General features: G+C 44.0%; 2 protein-coding genes across 6 annotated transcripts in view; one reads left to right on the plus strand and one right to left on the minus strand.

Annotated features, from left to right (window-relative positions):
• LOC127168555 (uncharacterized) overlaps positions 1–13,013 on the minus strand; it is a 280,503-nt gene that overhangs the window by 74,332 nt on the left and 193,158 nt on the right. The gene's annotated exons all lie outside the window — the stretch shown is intronic.
• cbfa2t3 (CBFA2/RUNX1 partner transcriptional co-repressor 3) overlaps positions 1–13,013 on the plus strand; it is a 55,011-nt gene that overhangs the window by 27,184 nt on the left and 14,814 nt on the right. For all 5 annotated transcript variants that reach the window (XM_051115329.1, XM_051115332.1, XM_051115328.1 and 2 more), the window contains exons 2-4: positions 8,268–8,414; positions 10,658–10,899; positions 11,000–11,089. In XM_051115329.1, coding sequence (XP_050971286.1) covers positions 8,268–8,414; positions 10,658–10,899; positions 11,000–11,089 — 479 coding nt within the window. The remainder of the gene's footprint in view (positions 1–8,267; positions 8,415–10,657; positions 10,900–10,999; positions 11,090–13,013) is intronic.

Genomic DNA, 13,013 nt, shown 5'->3' on the forward strand with positions numbered 1-13,013 from the left:
TAAAACAGTCATTAGAATTATGATTTTCCAAGAACAACATTTTTTCATTATTTTGTGTGGCTTTATGTTGTTTCCTAACTTAGTTTCCAATTCGTCCACAAAACTGCTACGCAATTTGACACAATAATAGACAATCAGAAGATAATTTATGTTTTACGAGTTCGCCTGCCCATCCATTCCTGATGATTAATGGTAAACGATCTTGACTTCCTGTCCTCAATGGAGGCTTGAACCCATGGCTCGGCTTGAGCTCAGAGTTCAACCTCCCATTGCGTTACAACCTAGCGCGAGAATAACAGAAATATAGGAGGAGATAGGGAGGTGGAGGGATGCCAGAAGAACTGACGCTGGAACGGTGCAATAAGTGCTGTTTATATAGGCCGTACAGCTACGAAGAGTGGGATTTTAGGCCAGTTCGATTCTACAGTTGGTCCACAGACCCATAGAAACCTCATTGTTGGTTGTGGTCCCTTCTGTCAACTTGTGTCAGAGTGCATGTCGTTTAACCACTGTGACAAGCAGTGTGCAAAAAAACAGTTTGCCCACAGTGAAATCTTACTGGCTCAATATTCTGTTACACTCAAATGTCAAACATGGTTTGATTGGCTGTGATTTTGTTGCTATCAGTGAAGACAGAAAAATTACTTGGTGGTCACAAGTTGCTGTATGTCACATCCATACAGTCTTTCACTTTCTTCTGTTTCTTTTACACATTTCCTTTTTCTTGGTTGTCTTAGCTTTCCCCTCTTGCTAAAGAACTCTCTCTCTTTGAATATCAGTTGACAGATGTGTTGGCGATGGCTGTATGCCTGCGGTACTCTTGGTCCCCAGGTGCCTGAGCTGAGTCTGAGGACGTTCCTATGTGTGTGCTTGTGAGAGTGTGTGACAGTTATTGATGTTCAGGTGTGTAAGCTCAGAACAGCGACACACACTGCCTCCACCTCAAGCACAACGGTTACTTCAGGCAGCACAGGAAACAACTACAAACGCAACAAGTCCACAGAAGGGTGGAGGGACATGAAATTCAAAGTGTTGTCTTGGACTGTAAAACAGACAGATTTCTCCACTTTAAAACACCCACTAAAAACTCAGACCACTTAAATGAACCTAAACAACAAGCACCTTCTTTTGTGCTTGCATGTTCTATATTCCTGATGAAGTGGCCATGCACTCATCTCTGCATCTCGACTGGTGCCCAGCGCTGTCCTAACACACTCCAGATGGGCCGAGCTGGGGAGTTGTTCTTGGCACGTCCCGGCTCGGCTGAATGTCACAAATACTTTCCTTTATTTAGGAATGGCTAAGGCCGGGCGGCTGAGGAGAGAATAGGAGGGAGTAGGGTAGAGAGCGGCTCAGCAACATCTGGATTTTATTAGCAGCCATTGGGAGAAATCTGAAAAGGAAGTTTTTTTCTCTCTTGCCTTTTGGGGTATTGCTGGGCTTTCCAGAACCCTGGTCACTGATGAAGCCCTCCCTGCAGAGAACAGATGGCACAGAGACTTCAGTACAATTTTATCAATATTCACAATTATATTAAAGCAACTATGAGTAAAAAAGAGAGACCTCTAGCTATGCTAGCCTGTGTTTTGGATGCTGCTCCATAGCATGAGATGCTTGCGTTCCAGGTTTCTTGTCTTGATTGACTGACCAGCAAGATTTCCTTAAGCAGTCAACTTGCCAAAAAGTCAATACTGGTAGAGTTTTATCAGCAATATTCAGAATGCTTATTCTGGTCCACCCGGGGTGCCCAAACTCGGTCCTGGAGGGCCGGTGCCCTGCAGAGTTTAGATCCAGTAGGGTCAAGGTCTGTCAGATTAGCTTTAGCAATTAGCCAGTGCTAGTAGACACTATAATAACCCATTCTGCCACTGGGAATGCATACTAATGGCATTCTTCAAGTATTGCTTTAACTTCAGTGAGAGAAACAGATAGGAAACCCAAGAACTCATCCTTCTTGGCTAAATCAGGGTGAACCCCTTGAAAGTGTGTTTGAGCGGAAAATGATCTGTCAATAAACAGGTTTCCTTTCAATTATGTTCATAAAGTGTTATAGTCAAGCTGAGCTGAGATATTCCCCTTTTACCACTTTCTGGATGAGGTGAAACCCAAGAGAACAGCGTTTAGCGTATGTCTGTTTTCTCATAACAGAAGGATATGAGGATCTTTTTGGAACTGCGTCAAGAGAACGTGTCTCTACACTCTTTAACACAACTGTACTGCGGTTATATCTGCACCATATTTGGTGACCCCAACATTCTTTCCCACACACACGTACATGCTGGACGTCTCTCTCCCACACATACATATACAGAGTCTCAAGGCCCAGGGGTCTATTCAGCTTGTGACTAAATACGCATTTATTGCCATCTGAATGTTTGTTTTCTCAAAACATATTTGCTCAGCTGAAGACGCCTGCTTAGGCTCACAGAGAGTGTGTGTTTGTGAGTGCATGCTCTCTCACCCTGTTTTTATTGTACTATGAGTGAATGAGTTGTAAATATGTAAAAGATAAGGTCTCTTGTTGTGTGGAGACCACATGATGATGGGCAATCAGATATATAGACAAATTTTCAAAACCTAATAAGCTGCCTCGCTGTCAGCTACCTACAGTATATAGGCAGACTGAATATGAGGACTTGGAGAATACAAAACAAACTGAATATGCTGGTTAGGTATGTTTTGAAGCATGGCTGCTGGTTTGAGCTGGTCATCTGCTGGTCCAAAGCTGGTCCTAAGCAACTAGCTCCTGCTCAGGACCAGCTTAAACCAGCTCATGACCAGCACATGACCAGCTTAAACCTGCTCAAACTAGCAGCCATGTTTTAAAGCATACCTAACCAGCATATGCTGTTTTTTTTAACAGGGGGTGCCTTCTAAATGGGCATCCTAAATTAAGTCGAACCCCATAAGTGACTGATTTGAAAGGTTTGATTCTATACATAACTCAACTGATTCCAACTTGCCAACTGAATCCAGTGGTTGTTGTCTCTTTTTTTCCTAATACAGAGTTCTGGCATGAAACACCTTCCCCAGCTCCACCTGTGTAATTCTGCTAAGAGATGATTCATGTATGCTATGGGGGTTATTCATATATGTTATATTTCTTACATGCTCACAGCAGCATGTTGTGGATGCTTTGTGGATGTATTTGCTCTGCCGCAGCAGCAGCAGCGTAGCAAATCTATTCCGCCAAGACCAAATACTTTTACATTGTCATGTACATTACCATGCCAATCCCTCCAAGAGTTGTCATAACAGAACTGAATTTATCACATTACTTTCTAAGATTGCTGCAAAGAACACATGCAAGCCTGCCTTAGAATTTGGCTGAAATAAGTTAGCCAATGTTAAAAGGCAGCAAATATTTGGAATAGCCTTCGCCTTCAAAGTGCACATATGATGCAGTCTAGGTAGTCAGCTCTGTAGAAATAGAGCTAGCTCACCTCCCAAACTAGTTCCCATACTAGTTCACACGGTCTGCTACAAAGGCCTCTTTAGGGGACAGCTTCATGTCTGTCCTGGGATATTGTCCAGTCAGATCCAAGCCTTGTGGCAATGTCTGTTTCTTCACCATAAAGATTTCAGAATATGGGCTCCAGTCCAAAGGTCTACTGAGGAGCTTTGGGTGATGATGAGTGGAGATGGTGGGATGGCTGGGGAGAGGGATAGCGGATGGACAGGTCTTGAAGTGCTAGCCAGGGGTCGAGGGCTGTAATCCTGCTGTTTTGATGAGAGGACTCTGTTTGTGTGGACTCGGCAGCGGCCTGATGGGGAGCAGATGTGGGAAGGCAGGCGGTCGGGCACAGAGCCAGAGCAGCTGGGAGAAATTAAAAACAAGAGCATTCCTAGAGACTGGGGGAATTACAGAGGGGTGGAGTGGATGGGGTTAGATACAGGGACAGGGAAAAGAAGCCATGTGAAGAGAGAGAGGGTTACCTCAAGGGGCTTTTCATTGTGTTTGAGTGAAAGGTAGCTTAGTACAGACTGATAGTCGAAACAAGTGCCAGTGTAAGCAAAGAACCACATCACACACACACAAATACCTAGATATCTAAATGCAGTCATATGATAGACTTCTGTTGTTTTTATATAAATCTGATTATAATGACATCAGACGAACCTAGCCAGTAATCCTGTCCTTAAAAGAGATCTTTCAGTCTTATAAGCTTATATATTTGCCTCTTTCTCTTATATAAACAAACACAAAACATTACTTTTTCTATTTATAAATCATTTTATATTTGAAGATATCCCTAGATGTCCCCAAAGATAGGTTTTGTCAAATTTAGCTAACTTCTAGCAAAGCAAAGCTAAATAAAATCCTCACAAAGTCTAAAAAGAGCAAATCACAGAAACCAGAATTCTGGGCTTGTCATTATATGATGGATTCTTGCGTGTTTGGATCTTTTACTGAAAGCAAATGTCCGCTGATCTCAAAAGACTCCAAAAAAGTTTCAGAATTAAAAACTGGAGCACTTTTGTGGTGCGCTTTTTCAGTCTGATTATAGCACACAAAAGCAGATGGACAAGGTTAGTTTTAGCTGTCCTGTAAGTGTGCATTTTCCTTCAGACATCCAGCATATGGCCGAGGCGACGGCCCAAAGAGACTGCTTTAACATCATTACAGAATCACAGCATTGAGGATCAAATCACACATCTGTAGGAGGTCTGTTAAAAGCGTATTGCACTGCGAGCAAGATCTATTTGAGTTATTGATCTCTTAGTATGGCTCCTCAGTCTCATAGAGATATGAGTGACTGGCTGTGTGTGTATGCTTTATTTTTAAGACAAGAAGTACCCACGAGATTTTTTTTTTTTATAGCTCTTAATGAAGTTCTCAGTTGTTTCATTTAAATTTAAATTTATCTCAGATGTTTCTTGTGAAAGAAAGTCTGCGATGTCTGACACATTTGTAAAACTGAAAAAAGGGTGTGCCTTATGCCAAAAAATACTGTTAAGTAATCAAAATAAACAGAAATTTATCATTTAATAAACAGAATTAAAACAGAGATAACAAAAAGTGATGATGAAGCTGACATAAGTTTGAATCTTCTCTTCAGTTAGCATTGTCTCTTTTTGTGTCTTATCTAAGTATTCCTTTGTCTGGGCATTATGGAAGCACAGATGGTCACAGAAGGGGCTCATACATAGACTTTCTAATGTATTAAAAGTGAAATCCAGTGCCCGGTGTGTGTGTGTGTGTGTCCTACAGTGTCCTTTAGCTGGTCAGATTAATCAGATATCTGTAATCCCAAAGTGGATACAGGCAGAGCAAGGCAGACTTGCCTCTCTCCCCTGTTCACTTATATTTGACAGCCCCTCTGTCTCTGGTGGGAGTTTGTGCCACTGCAGCCAGGTCATGGCAACTGGCCCCCGAGAATACATGCAGGAATTAGCATGTGTTGCTCCCCTAAGAGCAAATTAAAAGGAGTGATTATGGCCTGTTTTTCTGTCAGGAAGTTTTAAACCAACAGCCCTGGGACGTTAAGGGATTTTATTCATTTTTTAAGCTTAAATAATGTCAAATCGCAGAAATGGCATCCTTCCTAAAATGCCTTTGAATATATATACGTATATATATCTCAGCCATTGGCCACCCTGCTCTCTAGATATTGACACTGGAATATAAAAAACCCAACCTATTAAATACTAACATTAATGTTACCTCAGGTCATGTGTGACTGATGTGAATGTGATGTGTGTCTATGTGAATTCTTGCTGGCCTGTTCTTTGTTTAATGGCCCCTCTGAGGCTGCAAGCTGCTGGACTGAGTGACAGATGGACAGGCAGGGCTTGTGGCCTTAGCAAGATCTCTCTCTACCTGTCTACATTTGGCAATGACAGGGACTGTGATGCACAGTGCAGTGCACCGTTAGCCCCACACGGCAGGCCAGCTAGTGCCTATTTTGGTCAGCATGGCATTAGTCCTAATACCTTGTTATGCTTATTGCCCTGGGGCACCAGTCAATCTTTAAATGAGAATTAACAGCTAATTTCTCTGTTCACATATTGTACTGTCATTGCCATTTTATTGTTATTTTAGCGTTCACGTAATGTTCTACATGCATCATTCTTTATTAATGTTTCAATTGCTTTTTCTCAAATGTTGGTGATAGAAAGAACCCTAAACCAGTGCTCCCAAACCACTTAACAGATTACAATTTTTCTGAGTAAAACAACAAATGATAAATCCTGTGCATTTTAAATGAAAATTGTGGCTCTTACCAGCTGTAACTGCAATAATCAACATTTTGCTGGCTCAAATTCCATTTCTGTCACAATGCACTAGGTAGCTCCACCCATCATGAAATGGACTAAAGTGTACAGGTCTTGAATACATTAATACAGCCTCCAAGTCCTCAAATATGTTACAATTACTTTGCTTTACTTAGTATTTTCATTATTAGTGAAGACAGTTACCTGGTGGTGTGCAACTGTAGCATGACGCCTCTTTAGAATACACTATATGATTGAGGATCAGGAAAACACAAAATCAGCAGAGGACCCTCAGCATGTCCCCTGTGCCGAGGTGGCCCCGAACCCACAGACCAGCCTCATACCCTGTCACCCTCCTGCAGCTGTCATCCCTCTAAGGTCGAGCACCAATTATCTGGCTGTTAGTAGTTTGGCTGTGACCCTGTACGTTTAGTTATTTTTGCACATGACATCTCGGCCAGGCGGTGGGGGCTTTCTCCGAACATGGCCTGGGCTGGTGGCCCCAGCATACGGTCAGGGTGTTGTGCTGTTTTTCGGGAGGTCTATCTGACTGAAGGTGACAGTGGAGAGAAGTAAGGGCAACTGATCCACAGTGAGTGACAGCACTGAGACAAGAGGCGCCTGTCAGAGAGCCTGCTGCTCAACACATGCTGCTGTACAGCCTCTCGAACATATTGCAACATATAGGTGATTCTAGAACAAATGAGCATTGAAGTTCTTTCCTCTGTGTTTGTGGCATCTGAAGCGTCCTTCTTACCAACAGACGATGTTAAGGAGTAGCAAATGTGAGCTGTCACCAATGATGTTGTGTGCTAATCTCAGTACCATCTGATGGTACTTCTTTTAGAATATCTATGCTTTCAAACAGTAACGCACACACACACACACACACACACATTGGGTTTTTGTGTTTTACATTCTATCCCCTACCTCGAATCTCAACCTCTAAACTTATCTCTTACAGAAATGATTCTGTGATTTTTACATTACAAAAAAAAGTATTGAGTCATTTAGTATGATTTATAAACTCTTTTCCTCATAGAGACCAATAAAACATTATCCTTGTGAGGACTTTTTTTTTAGGACACAACGGGAATACCTGGACCACACACATCTTATCACATCTTAACACTGATCCAACAAAACCCAACAACTGTAGTTTTGCTTTGACAGTTTTGAGTTTAGACATGGACTCTGATGAACTACATTTCCATCCCATAACTGACAGCGATGAGTGTGCTTTACATGTGAAGATAGAACTGGAAGATCAGCATGTGACACTATGGTTAGGGAGCTGGGTAGACAAAGGGATTGTCACGTGACCAATACAGGCCAGGCGGACAAGAGTGAGGAAGACTTGCCATGTTTGGTCCCTCAGCGGAGCAGAGATGAGGGTCAGTGTGAACGCAGCCTTGTTGAAGTGTTCAGCACCGTGATGGACAGCAGCAGATCCAGCTGCACTTGTCACTGGCTGTCAAGAGCCTGTCCATCCGGCGCACAAGAGCGGACAACAGGCGGGGGAGCGGATGGGGGGTGTAGGACATTGATGTGGATGTCAGGGTGATGGGGGGGTTGGGTGGTGGGCAGAGGGGTCCCGTCAGCAGCAGCTGAGTAGGAGAACAGGTGTGACTGGATGTTTCCAACAGCAGTGACATTTACCCTCTGCCTCAGTCTGCCAAAGCCACACTTTATCTCTATCAGCGGAGACTGCACAGATTTACTGCTATGAAATATAAGTCTGTCTGAACGACTCACCAGAGGGGTACTGCTGAAAAAAGAATGCCACACGTATGAACTAGTACCGTGAACAAGACAAAACATATGTGTCAAACATGATACAGTTTAAACAAGTGCCAAGAAACAGAGTAGAAGTACGTAATGGTCAGAGCTGTGGCCTGGCAGTTAGGAGACTTCAGGCACATTAAGTCTTGGCACTTTACAGAGAGATATGGGATGTACATGTTGTTGTTGTTCTAATCATCTTGCGACTTTTGGTATGTATAAAATGGCAAAGCTCTAAAAGTCATCTGCATGTCATCTGTCATCTGCAGGTAGCACAGGACAGAAGGCTGGAACGATGCCAGATTCACCTGCTGATGTCAAAACCCAGCCCAGGTCAACTCCGCCCACAATGCCACCTCCACCCCCTGCTGTCAGCCAGGCAGCCAATCGCAATGCATCATTCACACCCACAACAAGTAAGTTATTCTAGTACAAACATGCATATATTTGTTTTTGGAACTTGCTTTTGGAATTCATAACACTCTAGGAAAGGGGTTCTTAACTCTGGCCCTTGAGGTCCACCATCCTGCAGAGTGTAGCTCCAACCCAGTCAAACACACCTGAACAAGCTAATCAAGGTCTTCAGGATCACTGGCCCTGCGTTCCATTCGGAAGGGCTCATCCCTGTGCCCTAATCCCTTCGAAGGGCTTACCCTCCGGAGTGAGAGCTTCAAGGGTTGAAGTGTGTAGGGGACCAAACAACTGTTTCTTGAAGTGCCCTTTTACGTCATCATCCCGTGACCATGTGGAGGCACCGTCATCATGCAAAGAATCTGTACAAAGAATCATGGGGGCTGAAGTGTCCATCAGTTGTACCCTTCGAAATCCTTCATTCCAAAGGGCCCTTTGAAGTGGCCAGTTTTGAGCACTTCTGTTTGGATCAACCCTTCAGTATGGCAGCCGTGATTGTTACAAAGTTACAGGCAGGTGAGTTTGATCAAGGCTTGAGCTCAACTCTGCAGGAGCGTATATCTTGAGGACCACAGCTGAGAACCCCTGCTCTAGGGCAGTCCTGAAGAGCCTCAGTCCTGCAGAGTTCAGATCCAACCCTAATAAAAACTCACCTGCCTGTAGCTTCTTAGTAACCCTCCAGACCTTGATTAGCTTGTTCAGGTGTGTTTGATTAGGGTTGAAGCAAAACTCTGCAGGGCTCAGCTCTCCAGGACTGATGCCACCCCTGCTCTAGGACAATGAGATCAACCATCCGACAATGTATTGTGATGTTCCAAGTGTATGTGTGATTGGTGACTTTTTATAGGTAGCTAACTTAATTAAAATACATTGGAGGTTACAATATCACCACCTTGGACACTGCAGTTTTTTACCACCACAGTAATGCAGTAATGCACATTAAAACTGTACAATGGGACAGTGCACTTAATAAACATGTTCATAAACATGTTATTAGAGCAATGCCAGAACAATTTGAGAATCATTTCAATGAGTCTCTGTTAGATCATCAAGAGTTATTGTCATGTTCGGAGTATTCATAAAGCACAGAATGCCCTTGTAACATGACCAAGAGTGTTTGAGAGCGTTTGTGTATGATAGGTTGAGCCATTGTCTGGGTGTGTGAGTGCTTAGGATACACAGCAAGAGATTTGTTTACTGCATACGGAGGGATTCGCAGGCAGCATCAGGCTCGGCGGGGCTTGGCAGATCTCGCTACCCTATATAGCAATGACGGCCCTTGTTGTTTCACCTGTTCCATGGGTCGTAGCGTAGCCTGCTTGCCACTCTAAAACCAGAACACAAGTGTGGGGGTCACATGGTAAACCCACATGTGTCCAGCCTGGAATGGCGAGATAAAAAGGGTCACAAGCGAAATGAAAGACCCTGTGTTCTGCAACATGAAGCCATGGACACACTTACACACCCAGCCGTGTGAACATGCTTCCAAACCTGAAGGAAGGCTACCCTCCGAGGTGTGTTTGCACAATCATATGCTTTCCGATGCCCTGGAGGATTACGGTCTGTAACTCTAAGCTCTCATGCTGTGTCCACTTGGTCACGTAATGTTTGTTTATCTGTGGTCATGGCTTCGGGCGAGGGTAACATAAGATATAAGGCCTACTCGTAGGGAGAAGGCACTCAACCATCAGAAGGAAGTGGAAAGAGTGCAGGGATGAGATGCAGAAGTGGAGATGGAGTGGAAGTGTCGATGGGGCGGCCTGGACTCTGAAAGCTGCAAATCTGCTCTCAGCTGGTGGACATGTGCACAGCCTGATTTAGACACACACCTGCTGTTGGAATAAAAGTAACCCAGTCCAGGGGGCTATTTTTGGGTCCTCTTTAACACGTTCCTCTTATAGTTGTGTCTTAGTGAGTGAGTGGGTGAGCAGTGGGGAGCAATAGACCGGGTGGGCGGCATGTGTGTATGTCATGGAGAGAGATAGTGAGAGCTGGTCCCAATTGCAGCGTGTTTGTTCAAAGTAGCGAATGAATTGAAGAGTACAGAGCAACGTGCTGCGTTACTGTCATAACGTATTTGTAGTTTCAGTTTGTTTTTTGACCACTCTCGGAATGCATGTGCCCTCTTCGTGCTACGTTGGAGCTTCCTGGAGGGTGCTTCCCAGGACTGAGATGGAGAAAAAGGAAAGCAAAAGAGTCTGGCGTGACTTAAATGATGCTAATATAAACAGTGGCTCTCTTTCCTCAGTGCTGAACGGGAGCAGTCATTCCCCCACGGCGCTAAACGGAGCTCCCTCAACCCCCAACGGCTTCAGCAATGGACCGGCCACCTCCTCTACCGCCTCTCTGCCCACCCAGCAGCTTCCCCCTGCTTGCGGAGCCCGGCAACTCTGTAAGCTTAAGCGCTTTCTCACCACACTGCAGCAGTTTGGCAATGACATCTCGCCCGAGATTGGAGAACGTGTACGCAGCCTGGTGCTGGGACTAGTGGTGAGTGTCTGATGGCTCTCTTTAATGTTTAACTGTGTGTGCCGTCTACAAATCTTTTCTTCACTGGGTGTTAAATGGAATTCTCTTTCTGTCTTATCAGAACTCAACTCTAACCATTGAAGAGTTCCACTCCAAACTTCAGGAAGCCACAAACTTTCCCCTGCGCCCCTTTGTCATTCCATTTCTCAAGGTAAGAATGGGGAAAAAACATTCTCATGCAGACAAAGTGTCAGTAATCTTGTATAGCCAGACATTACATTGTGTTCTGGCAAAGAATTGCCCTCTTAGGAGTAGGTAAATCACATAGAACTTTGAGAGCAAAGTGGAATATACAGGTTCGCTTAAGAATGTCTTGTTTACTTTCTGAAAATGAACAAAATTCTTGCATATCATCAAAAATTTGATAGCATGAACCATGCAAACTTGGTTCAGAGTTTGTTTTTGGAACAACCAGGGAATTTTGTTTCCCTGCGGACTGTTAAATCCATGTGCACCCTGCCTCATGAAACCAGCCAATTATGTTCCATTTTGAAAAAGCTCTTGCCATTTTTATGCAATATGCATCAGACGGGGGTTGCACGATCTGTGGATGTGCTGTCTGAAGTGGAGAGTGCTCCGTCAGAGTTCTTAAAAGTCTTTCTGTATCTGTATGAGGAGCTCTTCCTTATGGTGCGCCATATGGGAAGGGGTGGAGGAGAAGGGTAGTGGGACTTTGAGACAGGCAGGCAAAGTGACAAACAAAAAGAACGTAGATGGATGGTGGCCAGAATCGGTACACACATGAACAGACTGGCTCTGGATTTCCCTGACGCCGGATTCTTAGTTTTCTGTATGTATAGATGAGTGAAGTCCATTTGATAAAGCATCCTCAGCCTCTTCCAACCCCCTTCCCCCTGCTCCGCTGTGGCTGGGCTGTGCTGATCTAGTGCTCCATATGGCCATCATTTGTGATTCATTAAAATTGGCACACTTGTGTTTACCCAGAGTGGAGAGGAGTGGTGTGGGCCAAAGAAGATTTCCTGGCAGATGTTGCAGTGGGTGCTGTAAGCAGCACAGCTTTCCGTTGCTCTGCCGCTGTTGTCTTTACGCTGATCCCTTTCTGTCCTCAGACATCGCATAGATCCAGGGCTCAGACACAAACACAGATTCTCTGATGCATTGTAATTCTTTATCAAATGATTCTGCATTGATGCACACAAATGCATAATCAGAATGTGAAATTAAATCACTTGGAAATCATGTTGATTGCATACTTTAGATTTAGTGACAAAAATATGCTGCATCGTGACTTTCTGAATCAGTGTCACCCCACCCCAAACACACATGTGAATACACAGACATATATATGTCATCTCTGTGTCTGGTTAACATACAACTCATTCATGCAACATGCTTTACTACCGCGATGAAATACATACAGTGATAACACAGATTTAAACTGTCAGTCCCAAGCTGGGTGCTGAAAGAATATTCTAGTAGTAAAGAACACATAGAAACAACAATTCAAAAACACATCACACACTCAGAACTCACATTTCAGCATATATATGCTAATACAACTGGTTGTAGAGAGATAAAATATCCACTGACCACATAACGGAACAAGAAAATGTTTGGTGTGGAAAGTTGCCATGGAGCCCCCCCTCCCATCTTTCACTATGCGTGTGCGCGTGTTAGTGAGATATAGACTACACAAGACATATCTCATAGTGTGAGTGTTTTATTCAAAGCAGAGCACTGTGGTACATGGCACCCAGCACATTGCTCACAGGCTGCTGTCAAAGGCCTGCAGAGTGTTGATGTTACACATCTGTATCATCAGCCAGCTGTGTAGTGTTATACTGACAGCCAAAGAGAAAAAGACAACAAGAAAGCGAGGGTGAGAGAGAGAGAGAGGCAGCACAGTTCTCCTGCAGACCTCAGCAAGGCACAAACACATGGTGGGCCAGAGAAAGTGCCTGTTTTATCTCATCCCCTTTCTGTCTCTCTCTTAACACAAACCGTGTTAAAAGACCAACATACCTGGTCATCAGAATATCCTGTGTTCTAAATACTGGTCTACAGCTTGGGATGCTGGTCGCCACCAGACTAATTAACCTAAATTGTAAGACTTC

Source organism: Labeo rohita, chromosome 7 (genome assembly GCF_022985175.1).
Source record: "Labeo rohita strain BAU-BD-2019 chromosome 7, IGBB_LRoh.1.0, whole genome shotgun sequence".
Lineage (NCBI taxonomy): Eukaryota > Metazoa > Chordata > Actinopteri > Cypriniformes > Cyprinidae > Labeo > Labeo rohita.